This window comes from Megalobrama amblycephala, linkage group LG1 (genome assembly GCF_018812025.1).
Source record: "Megalobrama amblycephala isolate DHTTF-2021 linkage group LG1, ASM1881202v1, whole genome shotgun sequence".
NCBI lineage: Eukaryota > Metazoa > Chordata > Actinopteri > Cypriniformes > Xenocyprididae > Megalobrama > Megalobrama amblycephala.
Genome location: NC_063044.1, coordinates 1,868,010 through 1,890,618, shown reverse-complemented (window position 1 = coordinate 1,890,618; position 22,609 = coordinate 1,868,010). Strand labels below are relative to the sequence as shown.

Genomic DNA, 22,609 nt, shown 5'->3' with positions numbered 1-22,609 from the left:
TTCATGGTAACAATCATCTACTGAAAAACTGTTGCGGCCACAGTGGGGTCAAAAACATCATGAAGCAACACAGTGCTATTTGCTAAACCAACAAAAGGACAAATTGTGCAAATTCTTGAAATCCTCAAGAGCACTGGCTGCCTGTATATCACCAAGAAAACATCTTCATTTTACCCTAATTTTTGACTATGCACAGTATTTGTAGTACTGCTCACCTTGAATAGTGATGAAGAATTTAGTGATTGTGTCTACAAGCAGAAATAAAACATTGAGAGTGTGACGTCAAGGGTGTGACGTCACATGAAAACTATGAAATGATCCATCTCTACTCACAACTATATGCAGTTCACCAGTTTTGAAGTCTTGACTTGTGTGCAAATCAACTGTGAAGCACTGAGTATTTCTGAGATGCTTTTATTGTGCATTTTGGAAATCCAGTGACACTGACACAGTACAGAATCCTACACCCTATTCTCCCCCATTTCTCCTGACAAGGAGGAAGTACCTTAATCCTGTTTGCAATCTTAATTTAAACAGAGACATCAAGAAAAAAACGGAAAGAGAACTAACTGGCTGCGTTTTCCACAAACAACATGCATTCTGGGGTCAGGGGGGGATGAAGGGGTGACGTTCACACGGCTAAAAACAAGAGGACGTTGAAACATGATCCACTCTTACTGGTCCACTGAGTCAGTCTGTCAGATGTCTGTCCATCTTATGTCACATCCTTGTGAAAAATCAAAAAACAAATATGGAAAGAAACAAAAGCTCAATACATAAACTGTCTTGCTATACACAAATTGATATCGTCTGCTTAAATATGCAAATGGAAGGGCTTTCTTTTTCTGCATTTTATAGTGTCATTTTCTCATTTAATCTGTGTCCTCTTTCTAAAAAGGGTAAAACTAGGCCCTTCAGGAGCGGGCATCTGTCAAATCTGTAGCTGAAGTGAGAGAGAGACGTAAATTGGTCCTGAAGGAGGTTTAATCTTCCTCGCTGCCACTAACCGAATGCTCCTGTACAAAAACATTTGAAAAACAATTAGCATAAGTGAGCAACAACATGGAGGGTAAATATCTTAATATCTGTACTTTTCCAAAAAAATTTACATTTTCACCAAAATAATTACAATTCTCATCTTTTTCTCACCCTGACTCCATCCCCAATATATATGCCTTTCTTTTTTCAGATAAACAACGACTTATAGGAAAATCTCTAGGGCTTTTCACACTGCGATTAACCCTGGGTTATCATTGTTCTAAGCACCACTTTTAACCCCGGGTTATGAAACTCTGCTCCAGAGCAGTGTTGCCACCGCTTTTGCTGTGTTAACCCCACATTACAGTGCCAAAATTGTACAGGGCAAAACAATGCGGTGTTAAAATGTTTCAGCTTAACGCTTAGTCTAACGAGGGCCAGCTAGAAAAAGCTGTGCATGTAAACCTCACTCCCCTTGCTTCAAGAGGTGCACCAGCGACTGACGCTAGAGGCTGCAATCTTTAGCATCCCTGTTAGCGTGCCTGACACCCATGCCGGCGACACTGGTTTGAATCCCACTCGAAGTGGTACGAGTAGGACGAGTCACATTGGTGCCGTGACCCGGATGGTAGTGAGGTTTAGGAAGATGAGCGTAACGGAGGCCTGCTAGTAAAAGCTGTGCGAGTAAACCTTAGTCCCCGGGCCTCAAGAGGCACACTAGCAGCTGACGCTTAAAGCAGCTTAATAAAGGCCTTCTGAAGCAAAGCAATGCAGTTTTGTTAGAAAAATATCCATATTTAAAAAACTATAATAACCAGCTTCCGACAAACATTCGTACGCAAGTCGACTTATGGTGGAAGCGTAACCTCTGACATGACGTATGACGTAGGAGCAGGTGAGAGTACTCCTCTCACGGTTTAAACGAATAGGGCTGTGCAACAACTCAAGCTTCTCTACTCTTATATCGAAATCCTCTGACATTTCTATTTAAAGCTGCAGTCCGCAACTTTGTGTTAAACATTTACAAAAATTATATAATGAGAATATACAACATGTTTTCAAAACATCCATACCGTGTTTCTGTCTTATCCTGAATCATTATGGTACACTTATAATATGTGTTTATATTCGGACTATTTCAGACCGGACTGGTAGGACCCGCCGCAGAGTATCACAGTAACTGCGTGACTCGCCATAGACTTACACGGAGAAAAGTAGCTCCGGCTAGAATGTTCCTCCGCAAGACGCGTGCAGTTCTGTTTATTAAACGCTAGAGGGCCAAAAATCACGGACAGCAGCTTTAAAAGTTCACGTTTTAGACTTGTAATTAATGACCAATGTTTTGTTTTGCTCTATCCTCTGTGGTTCCACATTCATCAATACATCATGTCGTGCGCCAGAGGTTACGCTTCCTCCGTAAGTCGACTTGCAATGTTTGTTTGTGAATATGGATATTTTTCTTGCAAAAACCCATTGCTTTACTTCAGAAGGCCTTTATTAACCCCTGGGGCCGTAGGGATTACTTTTATGATAGATAAAAATTGTGCGCATTGTGATTCATTACCATTATAAAGCTTGGAAGAGCCAGGACATTTTTTTAATATAACTCTGATTGTGTTCATCAGAGAAGATAGTCATATACACCAAGGATGGATTGAGCGTGAGTAAATCGTGGGATAATTTACATTTTTGGGTGAGCTACTTTAACTATTTCAAGTGGGAAAAGCCCTTCTGAGAGTCCATATAATGCTAGTGATTCGGTGTTGGTCATTTGGTGCTTGGGAAAAAAAAGAAAAAAACACTACACTTGTGCATTATTTCTCGCACAAGCTTCACAATGGACTTATGTCACAACATCCCTCTCAAGAATGCTCATATGACCCTAGACCGCAAGATTAAAGTCACAATTGCTGTTTTTTTCAAGTGTCAAATGAACAGCACTTATTAACTTACATAATTTAGAATCACACACGTGGATTATTTTCCTAAAAACTTTGTTTATCTGTAGACAATGTCATACACATCGGGGATGGCATGAGGGTGAGAAAAAGATGAGAGAATTTTCATTTGATGAACTCAGCCTTTAAGTTCAATATTCATTATTCATGAGTACCTCCTCCTGGTCCTCCTCACTGTCATCGTCACTAACAACAGGTTTAGGGCGCGAGCTGCGTCCAGTCCGGCGTCTTCCCTTCCCTCTCTCCACCTTGTCCTTTCGACTCAGCTTTATCTTCACCTTCACTGAGCGAGCTAAAACACATACACGTATGCATGTTAATCATGGACTTTTGAATTGTACATGCGTAATACTCTGATAATAGTTGAATTTCACAAAAAATTATCACAATGGCAGTATCATCATCATCATCAATACTTACATTCAGACTCCGATCCTTCATCTGCCTCGTCTTCTTCCTCTTCGCTCTCTTCTCCCTCGCTCTCTTCCTCCTTCTCTTTCTCGATCTTCTGCCGCACACTGGTGAACACAGACTGCAGCACGATAGAGTCCTCATAGATCTGAAATATAAGATCATAATCTTATCTGATACAGCTAAATAAATTACGACACCAAGTTACAACGTTAACTGAATTGTCTATAGTTTATTAATTTACCTTAAAATTAATTTAAAAAAAAAAAAATAGCCTCAAGCAGCAATTAACGTGGTTCAAGTGCTTTAAAGCTGCGTAAAATGATATGTTTTGTTTAGCAAGCATGTAACCACAACATAGATGGAAAAGACCATTTACAGCCAATATAGGCAATTTACCATAGGAAATACATGGTTTTTAAAGCATTTTTAACAGTTATAATGCCACCTATGGTCCGATCTCCATAAAAGTTTGCATGCTTGTTTAGAATCATGTGTCGCATATGCTCACCTAATATTGTGAAGTTTTGAGTTTTCACATGACAATTTTCAAGTCAATCAGACTTTGCCTGGTTATAGCCATTTTTAATTTTTTTTCCAAGTTTTAGGGCCACCAAGTGGCCAGTTACCAAGTCCTTTTTCATGCAACCACAGAATGAGCTCTTACATATGCGTACTGAGTTTGGTGAAAATATCTCATTCTGTTCATGAGTTATAGCCATTTTAGTAAAAGTGGCTCTGCCCACTTGGAACGTTTTGGCGGCCCCTTAGGGACCATGAATCAAAGTGTCCACTTAATTATTGACAATTATTGACTCCAGAGAATCTTGCTGCACTAGTTTTGTATAGATTGGGCCAAAAACCTAGGACTAGTTCGCAAAAGTAGTTTTTTTTGTTGTTTTTTCTAAAAATCCAAAATACCCGAAAATATAACTGGGGGACGATTGTCATGTATTTTGTCTGTCTTGAGCCGAGGATTCCAATGATATAAGACACTTGAGCCTACTGCTAACAGGAGTTATCAACGATTTTGTACTTTTTCACCGCTGTAGCGCCTGTCGGGGCGAGCCTTGTCGATCGGGGCGGGCCTTGTTGACGTTGTAGGTGGTATGAGTACCACCAGCCCTCAAAGTTTTAAGTCTCTACGACTTATGGTTTAGTCTGCCCGATCACTTTTATGGGAGAATGCTGATCCTTGGAAATTTTTAAGAATTACAATAAGTTTTCAGTGTTATGCGCATGAAACCCTAATTACAAACACGCAAAAAAAAAAAAAAAAAAAAAAAACTAATTAAAACATTAATAGTATATTAATGATAAAACATCTTCGATATATTTTGCATGAAGTGAATGGAGAAAATGAACATGAAGGGTTGTAATGTCCCAATGCAAAAAACTCTTAATGGTCCTAAAAATAACTTTAAACATTAAACAAAATACCCTGCAAATTTGAGAACAAGATGGTCCATTAGTGCTTTTGATTAGTGTAATTCATTTAATAACACTCAGTGTTAAAGAGGATGATGAATATTACCAGTGATCCCTCGAGGTTGAAGGTCTGAGCGTTCTGACAAAGCAGCATGACATCTTTCTCCAGGTCATTCAGACTTCGGTACTTGTGGCTCCTGATGCGCTCCTGTACAGAACAGAGACCAGGATTCAACACATGAAACTTTATTTACCAATATATTATTATGAATTTAGCTAATGCATTTCAATTGGTGTTTGTGAACCAGCCAAAACATTCATAAGTGTAAAAAAATTAAATCAATTAAAATAAAAATTAATAGTTGACAAACCTTGATCTTCCTGAAATCCACAGGTTTGCGAATGAGTTCGTAATATTCTGGCAGCTCTTTACGAGATGGCAGCTGAATAAACACCTCACTCAGTTGCCTCCCATTGCTGTTGAGAGATACAGTGAAAAAAAAATTGACTCCTAAATGTTTATCTTATCGTCATCAATTAAAGCATAAAATATCCCTATAAGCATGGAAACACTGTGTTTATCTGGTCTGGAATCCTTTTTGGTAAGACGTTTTTTTCTAGCCCTTGTTTTCAGTTAAAAATCTGTTTTTTAATCTTGTTTAACTATAAAATAACAAAACACATTGTTAAAGGGGACCAATTACGCCCCTTTTCACAAGATGTAATAAGTCTCTGGTGTCCCCAGAATGCATCTCAAGTTTCAGCTCAAAATACCCCACAGATCATTTATTATAGCTTGTCAAATTTGCCCCTATTTGGGTGTGAGCAAAAACACGCCATTTTTGTGTGTCCCTTTAAATGCAAATGAGCTGCTGCTCCCGGCTCATTTTCTAGAGGAGGGCGGAGCTTTAACAGCTCGCACAGCCAAAAGACGATTTTCACTAACGGTGTTCATCCTTACATTGTTCAAACCGGAGTCGGACACTGATGGAGACTCAGGAAGAAGTTACAACTTTTAGAATGGCTAAATTTATGTAGTTGTCGATGAGTTGAATCAACTCCACAAATAGCATGTGCCGACATGTTAATCTTTTGTGCAAATCCAGCGTTGAAGAATTGACCCTCGTTTGTGAAGCAGTCTGGCGTAAAATGGCATGGTAACAACACTCTACTTTTTTAATTCTGTGCAGCTGCCTTTAACCATGAAAAACATGGGTCAAATTGACCCACAAACTTCAATCGTAACAGAAATTTTGTACACACATTCTACAACTCAGTGTGTCGACACTTTGCATGCATGTTCATGATTCTGAGAAAAATTAACAAAAGGGACAGGAACATGGCCGAAGAGACGTACCCATCCTTGTATTTGATTACAGCATCCACAACCTTCTTCATCTTCTTGGTGAGCGTGGGAGGGTTGGGAGAAAGTTTTTCAGCAGGAGGACGGCCACGCTTCTTCTGTTTCTTACTGTCGTCATCTTTATCTCTGCTCCGCCCACTGGAGCTGGGCGTGGCCGGGCCTGGAAGGTCGAGGTCACGGTCGCGCTTCCTCTTCCGGGTTGTTTTCTTGTGGCGCACATCCTCCTCAATCTCATCAAGGGTGCCTTCCTCGATGGCCTGAGCAGCAGTAAAATAGGTCAATACACTTGCCATTTTATAACAAAAGAATCAATACAATGCAGTTGTGATTCCTCATTCACCTTCAGCCACTGTTTCTCCGTGAGGGAGTCACTGTAGTCCACCTCCTTCCTCTGACGGGAGCCGCGGCCGAACATCTTCTCCTCTTCTTCTTCACAGGTGAGTCTCTCCACCTCCGCGTCGTCCTTCATGATCCAGGTGGGCAGCTCATCCTCCTCCATCAGCCGGGGTCTGCGCTTCGGGTTACGAGCTTCTTCACGACGGCGGTCGAGATCCATGCGCTGGACGAAAAAGAAAAGGAAAATCAGGAAGAATTGGAATAACAAAGTCGAACAAAACAAAGAGTGTCAAGTTAACGGAAGTGAAATGAAAACAAGGAGCACTCCTGACCATGAAGTGATCAAACTCTTCCTCGCTTCTAGCGATCATCTGATTAACGGTCTCGTCATCGGGTACTTCATCTTCCTCCTGAGAAATGAGAGAAAACAAATGAGAGCATAAACATTAACTACAGAAAACTGAGTCTGAAATTGTCTATCATAAATGAGTGTCTGTACCTCATCCTGCTCTTCGTGCTCCAGGATGGCCTGCAGGAAAGCTTTGCGCTCATGACTGGAGGATTTCTGGTCGAACATACCAGCCTGGATGACCTTTTGGTCCACGTTCAGTTTGTATTTGGCAGCGGCCAGGATCTTCTCCTCCACGCTGTTCACAGTACACAGACGCAGCACACGCACCTCGTTCTGCTGCCCGATACGATGGGCACGATCCTGGGCCTGCAGATCCTATTATTACAAGTAAATAAGAAAGGCGTTAAGAGACATTAGGCATGTGACAATATCAAATTTTCATGTTGCGATTAATGGCTGAAGCTTTTAACACGGTATATGGTATTATCACAATATTAAAGTTGCAAAAAAAAAAAAAAAAAAAAGTGTCATAGTAAAACAGGTTTAAGAACTCTTTCTTATAACAAAAAGAACTCTGAATATTTAAATACAATAATACAATACTCAAAAAAATAAAGTAATATTTTCAAACAGATTAAAGTGCAAAAGAATTAGGCTATAAAGAACAAAAGGTAACATTTCACAATAAGTAAATGCAGAATACAGCAGTGTTGTGCATTTTATATGGTTGATGGGGAAAGTATTCTTAAATGCATTATAAAAATTTGTAATAAATTATTATTTATTGTATTTTGAAGTGCCCACAATAATATTGTGCATATTCATTATCGTGATATATCGCATTACCGAATATTGGCACAAGTCTAAGAGACATCAAATATTGTGGGAGAATTCCAATTCAAAAAAAATATATTATATCAAATAAATTTGAAAACGTGTCGCATAAAGTGTGAGTACCAAGCAACATCTCCAGGTGCACCCTTGAGAACAAGACCAAAAAAAGTTATGTGCACCCCTGCATTTCACCCATCAATAATCATGTTTAAAAAATAAAATAAAATCATGATTTCAGTATTGACCAAAATAACTGTGATTATGATTTTTGCCATAATCTGGCAGCCCTACCATACATTATGTAAGATCTAATACAACGGAGTGGGATTTGTGAACACTTCAATCACTTTTTTGTCAGTGGACTTCAAGATCTTCCCCTCTTCTTAAATATAACTAAATATTTTAAGTGACAGTATTGTACCTGGTGAGGGTTCCAGTCGCTGTCAAAGATGATAACAGTGTCAGCAGACTGCAGGTTCAGCCCCAGACCTCCTGCTCTGGTGCTCAACAGGAAGATGAAGTATTGAAAGGATGGATCATTAAAGTTCTTCAGCAGCATGCCACGATCCTCAGCCTTAGTGGTTCCTACAAGGACAAAAGAAAGATGCCAGCACGATTAGACTGATAGTCTTTAATGAGCTATTAAATCAAAGACCTTTCAGAATCTGGTTGAAGCCGACTCACCGTCCAAGCGCAGGTATTTGAAGTTGCGGTAAGCAAAGTAGTCCTCCATGATGGTCATGAGCGAGGTCATCTGACAGAAGAGCAGCACTTTGTGGTTGGTGGCGCGGAGCTTCGGCAGGATACGGTCCAGCAGCTCAAACTTACCAGAGGCACGGTACAAATCAGGTCTAAAGATACAGAATATAGTACGTCACAGAGAAAACCAATGAGAATGCAAAGTTATGAATGCAAACTTTTTGTTCTACGTACCCCTGAACAATGCCTCCAGTGAAGCCCAAGTGCTCAGAGAAAGATTCCTGCAGAATAGATATAGGTCAAACAAGGTGCCACAAATCCAGAAGATACACATACAGGGATAAATATGACCTCATATGCGGAATATATGAAACAAATGATCACCTCAATGTGCTGGAACATGTAAGGGTGATTACAAATCTTCCTCAACTGCATAATAGTGTTCATCAGAGTCTTGGTGCCTCCTTTACCCTGTTATAAAACAGGAAGATGGATATTAGACTCATTCAGAAACACACTGAACGTTCCTCACACATTCTCTCTGTGAATCACGTCTTCTCACCTTCTTGTCTTTCTCAGAGCCATCAGTGAGAAGCACTCCTTTAGCCTGCATGTGTCTGTACAGCACTCTCTGTAGAGCTGACATGTCGCACTTGATCACATATTCCACCTGAACGCAAGGAAACAGAGATGGACAAAATCACATTTCAACGTAAAAATAAAAGCTTCAGTACCAAACATGCTCATGTTCATAACTGATTCAGTGATTTGAAGTCTCTCTGTGGCATTTCATGTGTATTAAAATGTTTTACTAAAAATACACACTACCGTTTAAAAGCTTAGGGTCAGAAAGTTTCTTATTTTGTAAAGAAATTAATACTTTTATTCAGCAAGGATGAACTGTATTTTTGATCCAACTTTTGAACAGAAGTGTATGTAGATAAATATTGCTGTCTATTACTAAGCATTGTCATATTGGTGCATATAAACAAAAGAAATAGGTAAATAGTCTGCTTATTTAGTAAATAAAACATGGAAAATATGCCTGGAATATTATAAATTTCGATGATTTCTTGCATTAAACAATTTTCTGTTGAAACTTGGGAGGGGGGAGGAAAAGGGAAAAGGAATTTCAGGACAAACACAAATTGAGAGATGCATATTCAATAGTCAAAAGAGTGAAAAATATAAATTGTTTTATCTGAATAGTTTGCATGTACAAACAAAAACAAACCTTCTCCGGCAGTTGGGCCTCCACTTCCTTCTTGAGTCTCCTCAGCAGGAAGGGGCGAAGCACTTTGTGCAGACGACGGATGATCAGAATGGTCTCTTCTTCATTCAGGTCCACCTTTAAATCATAACATTGTACAAGTAAGTTTAAAGAGCGAGATCACACAAAAACAATTTCAATTTGTTGTATCCTGTCCAAATGTGCGTGTACACCTCCTAAAACTTCTCGTGTCTTGATTTTAAATCAGGTTACCTTCTCTCCAGTCATGGCGAACGGAGCGTTGAACCACTGCTCGAACGTGCTGCAGCTCTTGAAGATGGTGGGCAGCAGGAAGTTGAGCAGTGCCCACAGCTCAGGCAGCTTGTTCTGCAGCGGCGTGCCGGTGAGCAGCAGACGCCGGGGCGCCAGGTAGTGTGTGTTCAACACCTGAGTGAGTTTACAGTGGTGGTTCTTCATACGGTGACCTTCGTCCACTATCATGTACTTCCAGCGGAGCTAAGAGAGACACAGAATCATTACTAACTGAACAAGTTAAGTCAAAAAGCTTTACAAAAAAAAGGATGTAAACGAGTGACAATAATAACTTGACACCCAGCAGATCTGTACCTTGGCCAGCACTTGCTTGTCTTTGATGATGTACTCATAAGTGGTGACCAGCACGTTGAACTTGCCGCTGCGCAAAATGGGAACGAACGCGCGGCGGGCAGCAGGAGAGCCCTGAGAAGAAAACAAGCAATTAACCCTGTAATATTCTCCATGCTCCTCCAGTTACTTGCTTCAGTGACTATTTTATTTTGTATCCCTTTGCATTAATTTTTGGAAAACCAGTTGAATTTGCCAAAATTGTTTTTTGACATCATTTAAATACTACATAAAATGTATCAAATAGCTACCTTGTAAGAAACTTTCACCACAGATGGAGCCCACTTATCAAACTCGTACACCCAGTTCGACAGAGTCCTGTAAGAGAAGACAAATAAAGGTCACTGTAATTATTTCTGTTGAAATGTTACCAAATATAATGGATCAATAATACAAAAATGACAAAAAGAAGATGGTTTAACCATAGATTAAAAAAAGAGGTTTGATTTGTTCTTGCAAAGAGTATATTACAAGTGTAAACACCCCAAATTTCAGTCATAGAGGGATGATTCACAAATAGTCTTCAGAAAAGTAGTTTTTTAAAATTATTAGATAGATTCATTCTTTCCAAATATAGATATTTAAGTAATCTAGCGAACATTTCTGCATATTCTTGGAATATATAAATTGCAGAAAAACAAAATATCCGCAGTTTTTGTCATGCAGCCCTGGTGTAGAGTGTGTAAAGTGACTCACGAGAGGGGGACGATAATAAGGAAGGGTCCGTTGAGGCGTTTGTACTCCATGAGGTAGGTGATGAGTGCGATGGTCTGGATGGTTTTTCCCAAACCCATTTCATCAGCCAGAATGCCATTCAAGTTATTGTTATACAGAGACACCAGCCACTCTAGACCTTTGATCTGTAGACGGGACAGATGCAATAAGTTTGGCACATGCCTTTTATCAAATCTCACCAGTTCACTTAGGACATGTGGTTGTATTTACAGTTATTTTGCTCTGTATGTGTGTACCTGGTACTGTTTGAGCTGTCCGTTGACTAGCAGGCTTGACTGTCTGTCCACCTTCTCTGTGACGGCGTGAGCCACGGCGTAGTAAGACTGCAGGCCGCGAGCGAATGCTGCGTTACCGTATTCATCATCAACATCCTGCTTGGCATGCCTGCGTGAGAGAGGGATCTTATTTATATACACCGTTACGACAGAATAGAACTACAAAAGGACCATGGGATTGGTCAGAAATAATCCCATCTGTATGCAGCTTTAAGCCAGTAACATACTCAATGATGTGACGGGCGTCCACCTCAGACACATCCTCACTGTCTGGATCTGGAATAATCTTCTTCTCCTCTGTTAGGGACTGAGAGGACTGAGGCTCATCATCATCCTCCTTTAGAGAAGAAAATAAAATGGTACATTAATACAATGAACTGTAAAGATATGTATTCAACTCTAATTTATTAAGTTACACATAGATGCTGATATAACTAGATGTTTTTTGTAATTATTAATTTTACATACACGGTGTTGGGGAAAGTTACTTTTAAAACAAATGTGTTACTCCTTAAAGTAACTAATTGCATTACTTAGTTACTTTTTATGGAAAGTAATGCATTATGTTACTTTTTCTCACCTGGGCTGGGCTTGCTTGTTTATTTTTAATAAAAAAGTTTTTTTTATGCAAATTCACACCTGTACGGTTAATAAAGTGAGATTAAATACATAAAGTATATTGCTTGTGTTATGTTTTATTACTACAAGTTTGTGTAATATTCTGAGTTTGCACTTTACTGTTTTTATTCATTTCGAGGGTTACTGAATCAGTTTTTGGGCAAGTGAGACGAGTAAATGCTCACTTTAGGTCTAGAACTACAATAAGCATCAAGTTAACCTCACACATTTCTCCCAATTTCCCTCAACATAAGGAAAGGAGAGCTGTCAGTCAATAAATAGGAAAACAGTAACTCAGATATTTTGTTATAAATGTAAAAGTAAAGCATTACTTCACTAGTTACTTAAAAAAGTAATCTGATTACGTAACTTGCATTACTTGTAATGCATTACCCACAACACTGTACATACCATTTTTCAAATTGTATATATATATATTGTGATTCTAAATAAAATTTCATTAAATGAATAGGTTATGAAAAATGTATACTGGACAACCACATAATAGACTTTTCAAATTTTGTAATTATATAATTTGTGATCATAAATAAAATTAAACAGAGGTTGTAAAATGTATAGTGAATGGTTAAAATGGCTTTTAAAATTTCAGCCTACTGTAATGGACACCAGTATCAGAAGGTTAAAATGTGTATAAAAACAAACATTTGTTATCGGTGTCAGGTCATGGCAGCAGTATCTCACAGTAAACTAGCCATTAATCTTATTCTGATGATGGCCTACTTGCTGACAGCTCAAGGCTGTGAACACGCACACTAGAGTTTTCTCTTCAAGTGCATTTAAAGCCCTTGCAGAAAGCACAATGTGTTGCTCATAAGATGCCGAACATACAGATATGAGAGATGAAGAACAGCCATACCTCTTCCTCTTCTGAGCCACTATCTTCACTATCTGACCGCGGGGCAACCTCGTACCTACAGAAAATGAACAAAACAACGTTCAGACAAATCTGCTGCTTTAGTCAGATATATGGAAATAATAAACACACTAAATTAGGGACAAAATTGTTGTGATGTGCTTGTGCTACTCCAACTCTTTTCATTAGTAGATACTCAAGAACATATTTTGAAAGAATGAGATGCCCAAAGTGTGTCTCACTCACCCTGGATTCATCTCCAGCCAAGTATCCAGTTGTCCAGCTTTAGGAGCATCCATGCCAGTGAGGATCTTCCCACTGTCCACGTGAATCACCTTCACCGGTAAGTCACTCATTTGACTGGTCTCATCCAGAGGCTAAAATATAAGACAAAAACGTAGTTGCATAAGATTAGGTTACCACTGCTTTTAACCAATACATTTCCATACTTAAATTGTAATCATTACTGTTTTTACTGTATTCTTGATTAAGCATTAGAGACTTCTTTCAAAAACATTAAAAATTATCATTCATTTTCAACCGATTCAAAAGAACAACTCACAAATTTAGCATTACTATGACTTGCAAGCATGTTTAACTCCACACAAACAATACCTATCTGTTAAAAAAAAGTGTAAAGCAAAGCTATAAAAAATAAATCACAATACTCTTTTACACACTCTTAAAATTCCCTGAAGACAGTCAGAGTCCTGAGTTTACAATACATAACAGCGAACAGTGATTCTAAACTGCATTTGCACCATGTCCAATACAATATATGCAATTAGTTATTGATTTATCAAAATTTTTTGAAATTAAACATTATAAATTTTACACAAAACTTAAAAAGAACAATTATTTTGAATCAAGTAAATCATGAATTACCACAAGAGACACATTTGCACAAATGATCAACCAAGCTAATTGCAAAAAGCCAAATATCTGCCAAATTTAAGGTCTCACCTCTCCATCTGGACCCAGAGCAGGAACTCCACCCTCTGCATTCTCTGGCTTCTGTGAGGAGAAAAGCATACAGAAAGATCTCACACACACTACTGAAAAAAACAACTAAGCATTTAGATTCCATTATGGAACCCTTTCCATTCCATTAAATCCCCTCACCTTCTTTTTCTTCTTCTTCTTCTTCTTCTTGTCTTTGAGAGCCTGGACAGCTTTGTGAGCTCTGACGAGCTCGGTGAGGTTGGCCACATACTCGTCCGTCTGCTGCAGCAAGTAAGCCAGACGTTTGTCTTTCTTCTGATCAATCAGCTTCCTGTAACCCTCTTCATCTTCAGCCTGGGAGAAACACACACAGAACATGCTTTCTTTAGACATTTGTTCAGAGAAAACGCGCTTCAATTTTGTGTTTAATGTTTAGTTGTTGTCAAGTCTTTCAAAAAAAATATGGCAAGTGTGTGCATCTCCTCACCATCAGCCTTCTCATTCTCTCCTTCTCGATACGCTCGTTCTCCTTCTTCTGCTCTCTCTCAGTGTTGGCATGGTACGTGGCTACGGCTTTGGTCAACTTTTGCATCTTTGCAGTGATGGAGCGATGATATTCCTTGAAGTCTTTAGCATGCTGCAGGATGCTGTTGAGATACTCCTACAAACGAGAACAGGCGGTTCGGTCACGAACAATGTTTTTTGTCATTTGTGAATCAGGTTTAGGGTGCAAAGCACACATTTACAACATTTTTTGTACATATCTTTTGTAAAACTCATGACTGAACTGTAAATGTACCTGATGTTTCTGTCGGCGCTTACGTTCCTGCTCGATCTTCTGCTGTTTCTCCAGTTTCTCAGTGATACGAGCTTCACGCAGGGACTGTCTCTTGCTGCGCTTGTAGGCCTTGCCATTCAGCGCGGTCTCCAGAGCCGTATCACGCCGCATACACACTACGACTTCCTGCCGGAGCTGTGTTGACATGGACAACATGGGTCAAAAACCACTAAAATATGGCAGGACTAGGCTGAACTCAATTACAACCACCTTCCAGAGCATTATGCATTAATATTATTGAGATATTTTAGTGAGATATTATTGAGATTAATATTAGTGAGATATTTCTTGGAAAATCATGTATAAACTAATAAAAATGAAAGTTATGTTACATTTTATAATTTATAAGAAAAATAAGTAAAAATAAATAAATAAATAAATAAATACAAATAATAATTTGTATACCAATATTGTAAATAATAATATTGGTAGAAATCATACATATATAAAATAAAATAAATAAAAATAAATAATTGAATAATGATAAATAAATACATAAATAAAAAAACAGTCATTTAATAATAACAACAACAACAACAGGGATATGCCCAAAGCGGGCAAAGACACTGAATAACGAATGAATAATGCACTCTACGGAGCCTCTAAAGGGACATGCTTAGGCTTGCTGCGGTAGTCTGAGTTGCACAGTGTTTGTCCATACTAGGGCTGGGCGATATATATCGCATGAGATTGTCACGCGCATTTCGTCAGTAAAGCCGGTTCCCTGATTACCGCTAAATCGCCATCACCTGCTTCCAAATGGAGCGGCATTTAATAGACAGAGCCGTAGTTCACTGTCAAGCTACGCAATATCGCGTTCATTACCGAAGGCGATTCATCTGCGATATGAACACGATATTGCGTAGCTTATCAGTGAACTACGGCTCTGTCTATTAAATGCCGCTCCATTTGAAAGCAGGTGATGGTGATTTAGCGGCAATCAAGGGAACCAGCTTTACTGACGAAATGCGCGACAATCGCATGCGATATATCGCCCAGCCCTAGCCCATACACTGATTACATTACTTTCACTGTCAATAGATCATTTAGTTTAGTTGGACAACAGACGCTACAATTATGAACTTAAAGCATCTGCTCCACATATAGCATGAGCTGCAGTCACAGGACAGTGCAGCAGGAGTCAGATTACACTCATCACATGACGAGAATAAGGAGAGATGACTGACAAGACGATGGCGGAGGATTTGGTGCGCTACAGATCCTAAGCGTCATTGACAAATATCTTATCTTGTAAAATATGTAGTCGTGCCTCCGCTTCCTATACACAGAGTATGCATGATTGAGAATTCGAAAGCGCATTCAAAAGTGATTTCATATCACCCCGCATATTGATAGCAGCTCCGTGATACCTGCAAATTATATACAATATAACTACCCAACTATATAATTGCGAAAGGAAATTTAGGGACTCCGTAGAATGCATTAGTCATCATCCATGCCTTTCCGAATAAGGTCTTTGGGCTTTGGGCAAGTCCCTAAATAATATAATGGAAGTCATACCTGTCTCTGAAAGTTCAGGAGCCTAAGTGCCTTGAGCTCGATGTTGGCTTTGGTCCTCAAGTCTCCAGCCAGAGAGCCTGGAAGGTTCTCCAGTTCCTGAATACGATGAGCAATACGAGCTTGTAACCTGACCGACGGAAACAAAATCATTAAATTTTGGTGAAACAAGATAGGTGTTCACAGAATATAACAAGTGTGTTTTACTGTAAAACCTCAGTATTTGTCAATTCTTGCCTAAACGCATCAGGATCTCTCATCTCACCTGTACTCTCTCTCCTGGAGGATCTCCACTGGGTCCAGACCCCGAGGTTTCTGGATGGGTGTGATGCGGTTCTGTTTCTGATGCAGCATCATGGGCGGCTGGGCCGGTTGTCCTGGAGACTGGGTCTGAGGGGGCATGACGGGAGAGGCAGCGGGAGGAACTGAAGGCGGCGCTGGAGAGGGGCGGCCCGTGGGCTGAGGAGGTATCAGCTTCTGTGGGGCACTTGCAGGGGCGGCAGCGTTCACCATGGGCCCTGAGATTACAAACGCATCGTAAATACGTGACTAAGAAATTCCTTTAATAAAACCCGGATAGCTGTTGAGGTTTCCCGAATACAATACAAGACTAAATTTTAACTGCTTATTGGTAGTGATTGTGGATAATTTAGACAATTTACTGACCTTCAGGCCAAGCTTTAGGTGGTCCATTGGTGGGCTGTCCCTGCAGGCCTGGAGGAACACCAGAGGGTCCTGGAGGAGGCATGTTTGGACCGACCATTCCTGAAACACACAAACGGTTAAAACATTTGCATTGGAGTAAGATTAAAATAGATTCATTGTAGGAATCTGCCAAAATCTGGTCAAGAACATGTTCAAATCATTTTAAGACCAAAGAAAAAGTTAAATTTTACTTTGCAATTTTTTTTTAATATAAATTATATTTATATTTCAGGACTGTTTAGATTAGTTTTTCTTTTGCATTTTGAAAGACTGAAAGCTGATTTAAAAAAAAAAAAAAAAAGATTCAAATATTTTATTAAAATAAATAAAAAGTATTTGTAAAGTATTTGTATGTTAAAGCTAGGGTAGGCAATGTTTTTTATAAACACTTTTTGTTATACTGGTTTAAACAATCTAGGGGATCATGTGACACTGAAGACTGGAGTAATGATGCTGAAAATTCAGCTTTGACATCACAGGAATAAATAAATTACATTTTACAATATATCCAAATAGAAAACAGTTATTTTAAATTGTAAAAATATATCAGGGCTGACCTTAGGTGGTGGTTATTTTAGCATTTTCGGAGAGCTGTAAAATTTTTTTATGAAATGTCGCCTTACCAGGTGGTCGATTGTAGTTGGGTCCTCCAGGACCGGGACCCCCAGGTCCAGGAGGTCCTGCTCCTTGTCCTGAAGCAGGGGGCATGTTGGGCATCCCCTGCTGCATGCCTGGCATGGGCCGCTTTCCCTGCACGGCCATCTGCAGGTGGTCAGGTAGAGGCTGCCCACGTGCCAGCATCTTATAGGCCATGATCTGTGCCCGCAGCTGGTGAAGCTGGTTTTGGTTGAAAGGAGTGGGTCCGCCAGCACCACCAGGCCCACCTGCATTTGGAGGTCCTCCACTGGGTCCCGAACCTGCAACACCACCAGCACCTCCGCTCCGGTTCTGCAGGTCACCGCCCTCCATGGGGACGGCACCAGGACCAGAAGGCATCATGGGGCCAGACGGAGGCCCGTTAGAAGGTACCGGGCTGGGGGCATGTTCAGATCCACCCAAAGGAGAGGGATAACCTGTAAGAAATTAAAGAGAACATTAAATTGTTACATTTTCAAAGAAAATATTAGCCCTTGCAAAAAACACTGCTGAGTCATAGGTGTTTTTCAATGCATTGCTAATGTAATTGCTAATGCGTTCCGAGTTGCTTTATAGTGCTTAAATCACAATTTGAGGTGACATTTGTGTCTGTTGCACAGTACAGGATGAGTTACACACCAGTTTAATACTTGGAGGGAAAAGTATGATCAATTACAATAGTGATATTTGCTTTAAGGCAAACACAAAGACTTTAGATTATATTATAAATATACAAAATATAAATGCAAACTCTCCAAAAAAAAAAAAAAAAGACAAGTCATTAATTGTAAAATTTAGGTATACTGCAGAGCTGCAGAAACACAAAACACTCATATCTGTTGCTTCTAAGTCTGTAAACATCCTATTATTATTATATTTGTTTCTTTTTCTGTCATGACTTTGTGGTTTCCAACAACTGTCTGTCTTTTGGTTTCAAAAGGTTAACCCCCATTCACCTTACATTTCTGGAAAACAAGCGTGTGAGCGGCCCCAGCGGAAGAAGAAAGCAGTGCACACATCAAAGGGAAATGCGAGCAAACAGGTTGGATGGCTTTTCTATACCCAGTCTAAACAGTTTAGCAGTGAGCACACCATCTGTCTGCCATTTAACACAGAGTGTACTAAACATCTGCATCCCTCATATTTCACACATGTAAATTATATTACATCATATATCATAGATACAATGATTGTTAAAAGATGAATAGAATGACAGATAGATAGAAAAAACAACAGAATTAGAGACAGACAGACAGATAGATAGATAGATAGATAGATAGATAGATAGATAGATAGATAGATAGATAGATAGATAGATAGATAGATAGATAGATAGATAGATAGATAGATAGATAGATAGATAGATAGATAGATAGATAGAGACAGATTCAGTTAGATAGAATGGATGGATGGAACCACAGATCGAAAGATACTGTAGATACCTTGAGAGTGTTGGTCCATAGGGCTGGGTGGGGGTCCCATGCCACTGTGCCCACCCTGTCTCATGCCCATACCCTTCATTTGACCGTAGCGTTGATCTTCGGGAATGCCTTTCTCGAGCATGCCTTCCATGGGCTTCAAAACAATAAAAATAAATAAAGATTAACTCAATGATATGGACCAAACAGCATAAATGAAACAAGAAACAAAACCACAAAAGAATCAGATGCATATTGATGTAACCTGTCAGTACCTTGTGCATGTGCATGTTGTCCTGGGGGTAACCTGAGGGGCCCTGTGGAGGTAGTGGGTGTCCTGAGGAGGGGGGCCCAGGGCTGGGGCCCATCATGCCATGGGCAGAGCCAGGTGAGGGTCCAGGACTAGGCCCTAACATGGCTCCTGGAGATGGCCCAGGGCCTGGGGAAGGGCCCGGCCGAGGGGTCCCGCCCATAGGTGGGTCAGGGGTGGACATCTCTCAGCAGAGCCAGAAGACGTAAGAGGCAGAAAAACAGTGTCCTGTGTCCGTTTTCAGAAAGCCTGGAAATGCAAAATAAGATTAATTTCAGCAGCTTGATAAAAAACAACAACAACACATGAAACATGCCAAAACAAGCTTAAAAACAGCGCATATAAATATATATATATATATATATATATATATATATATATATATATATATATATATATATATATATATATATATATAAATATATATATAAATAAATAAATATATAAATATATATATATATATATATTATATATATATATATACACTGTGTAAATATATATATATAAAATATTTATGCACACACACACACATATATATATATATATATATATATATATATATATATATATATATATATATATATATATTTTATATATATATATATATATATATATATATATATATATAAAAATTGTTAGTGATAATGAGGAAAAAAGCTCATACCTGTCAAGTATATAGCAACCATATTAACTATTATATAATGTAATTAATTAATAGTGCGCTTCAGATTAATTCAGCTACAAAAGCACGGCCCTTAAAACGAGACTAGAAAATGGGTTAATTAATCTGTGCCTTAATGTATGTCAATGAATACATTAACACATTTTAGCACAGACCCTAAAGTAGGCTTTTTATCAGATTGTATTTCGTTTTGCCTATTGTATATCAACATTTGTGTCAATTTAAAATATGTAAAATAATATGTTTAACACATTAAAAGATTTAAAGTTGTTCAAAAGTGACTATATATTTTTAAAAAATCACGCATCTTAAGAAATTACCTTGCCTTAAAACATGTAAAAAAAAAAAAAAAACTTTATAAGGTTTTAAAAAGACTATTATGTCTTAAAACAAATCAGACATGATCATAAACTACAGCTTACAACAATATATAGGAGACTTAAAAATGTTATATAAATATTAAATTACACAGATGTGTCTTTCTTTAGCGCTTAGCAGTGAAATTTTAATTTGTAAAATAAAACATCCACACTAATATTCCAATTTTATTATTTATTTTGTTATTACTGTGAACACCATAAAAATACACCAGCACACATTCAGACAACATAACTATATAATGCCATGCTATAAAATGTATCATTTTCATAACTGTTTTCCCCCATACTTTTTAACATAAGCTCAAAAGCCTGTAATAATGTTGAATGTCAGGTTTTATTAAGACAACATGCTACACCATTGGGGTGCATTGACACAAAAAGTCAATCTGTATATCTGTTTTTTCCCCAATAGGCAATAATAATGGAAATATTCAATAGTGTTGTGTAGCCAAGAAAAATTACAAATACTGAAACAAATAAACCCACCCTGAGAAATATTCACTGGAGCCAAAATTGTGACAACTAGCCCCGGTGTCAACTATAAATAAATAAATGCAAAGTGCGTTTTCTGCCGGTTCTCATAATATTATTTCAATTGTGAAACAGCTGAAAGTAAATTATGAGGTCTAATTAATGCAAAACAATTTACTTTAATGATTAAAGTAATTACTAGCTAAAAATACATATGCCGGTTAACAAGCTTTTCGCGAGTTTATGTATAAAAATAACCTAATTTTACAAACACTTCTAATTAATTATGGAGCAAAACAAACTTATATCAAAAACGGTTTTAATAAACAGTGATAAAAGAATAAACGACAAATTTAGTTTTTTCCCCCCAAAGGCTAACGAGAATTAGCAGCCGGCTAACACTGAAAAGCTAAACATTAGCCAACAATAACTTCACTAATGTTTATTTTCAACACTATAATGAATAACGATATAATGCTGCATGGATTTTCTAAAATATACAGGAAATTGTGGTAAAGCGAAAACTATTTGAGTGATTTTTTTTAAACGTGACCCAACTAAGGAACAAGAGAAAGACAGAGCTCCATTAAAACCAAAGACATAAAACAAAACGACTTTTACCCGGTTAAAACATCCCCCTTATGTTTTCACCAGATGTTATGTGTTTGCGCAGAGTTTAAACGTTATGAAAGTTGTTTAAAAATAGTTTGAAAATAATAAATAAGACCGAAAAGGAAAGACAAAGGACCGGTTTGTGTGTATGTGTGATTACAGTCGGCCATGCTGTGCTTCCCCTTGTCTGTGTGTGCTTTAAAAAAAAAAAAAAAGAAGAAATAATTTGAGTTTTCCAACTCGAGCACAGAGCGAGCATCTTTTTAAAGATGATTGATCCAACCCGCCTTCCGTACGCTTGACCCCAGTACCCCGCTCGAGTTACATTCCCAAAACTTATTCATTCATTCCGCCGCTGCTCTGGCACTGTAATGTCGGACTGATCGGAGCACAGCAAACCCGCGACATGAACAACTTGCTCGCGCTCTACAACTGTTACAAAATGTATCAATTTAAAAGTCCGCCGTGATGACATGTGTCCTGCAAACATTGTGCCGTGTTTGGAGCGTGACTTACAGTGTATAATCGCGCCGGTCTCTTCCCCGTACTCTTCGGCAAATCTAGAAACAAAGGACAGCACAGCTAGTTCCTTTTTCCTTCTCACTTCCCCCTCCCATCTGGTCTGATTGTATCTCTAGAGGGCCTGAGCGCATCAGCCAGCGGCTCGCGAGCGCCCCCTAACATCAACGAGCGGAAGCTCTTGGTTTGAGCCTCATCACGGAGGATGGAATGTAGACTGCATGGCTTAATGGGGGATGGGTTTACTGCTTAGCCTACCTACTGAAAATCTGCGTTTATATCTGTATATGTTTTTAGTTTTCGCTCCCATTGCTTTTCATTAGTCTGTTATGGAAGCCACTAAATAAAAAAAAATAAAAAGAGTAATTGCGACTTTTTATCTCAGAATTCTGACTATATACAGTACTGTGCAAAAGTCTTAGGCACGTCAGTATTTTCACCCCCCAAAAAAGGTTTTAAGCCAGTTATTTATATCTTTAGCTGTAGTGTGTCAATAGGAAATATCCGTTCACATTTCCAAACATTCATTTTGCCAGTAATTGTAATAATCCAGTGAGATTTTTGAATACACAAGGAGTCTGACAACAGCCGGTGCTCCACATGGAGATCAGAGCTCACCATCATCAAATCCGTCTGTGATTACATGAAGAAACAGATGAAACTGAGACAAACTAAGTCTAGGAGAACTGTGGCCGTGTCTCTAAGATGCTTGAAGAAACCTGCCTCCAAAGATACAGCACTGTGAAGAGTTTTAGGCACTTGTGTTTTTAAAAAATACTGTTATAAATAGATTTTATTTATCAATTAACTTCTATTAACTAAATCAAAACAATATTTTGTGTGA

At 38.7% G+C, this 22,609-nt stretch overlaps 1 protein-coding gene across 1 annotated transcript; it reads right to left on the bottom strand.

The window, feature by feature from the left end:
* Positions 1–398: 398 nt before the first annotated feature.
* On the bottom strand, positions 399–21,919 carry smarca4a (SWI/SNF related, matrix associated, actin dependent regulator of chromatin, subfamily a, member 4a). Its single transcript, XM_048158872.1, has 34 exons — positions 21,763–21,919; positions 19,067–19,350; positions 18,816–18,948; positions 17,361–17,810; positions 16,699–16,797; positions 16,298–16,550; positions 16,036–16,162; positions 14,476–14,649; positions 14,164–14,337; positions 13,857–14,030; positions 13,698–13,748; positions 12,981–13,111; positions 12,738–12,792; positions 11,470–11,579; positions 11,204–11,351; positions 10,929–11,092; positions 10,484–10,550; positions 10,197–10,307; positions 9,843–10,085; positions 9,594–9,707; positions 8,922–9,029; positions 8,744–8,830; positions 8,594–8,640; positions 8,345–8,511; positions 8,082–8,245; positions 6,974–7,201; positions 6,807–6,884; positions 6,479–6,697; positions 6,133–6,395; positions 5,147–5,252; positions 4,882–4,983; positions 3,357–3,495; positions 3,092–3,228; positions 399–1,016 (listed from the first exon to the last, which is right to left on the bottom strand). Exons 2-34 carry the CDS (start codon positions 19,283–19,285, stop codon positions 984–986), a joined length of 4,875 nt encoding a protein of 1,624 aa, XP_048014829.1. The 5' UTR covers positions 19,286–19,350; positions 21,763–21,919; the 3' UTR covers positions 399–983.
* Between the last annotated feature and the right edge of the window lie 690 nt (positions 21,920–22,609).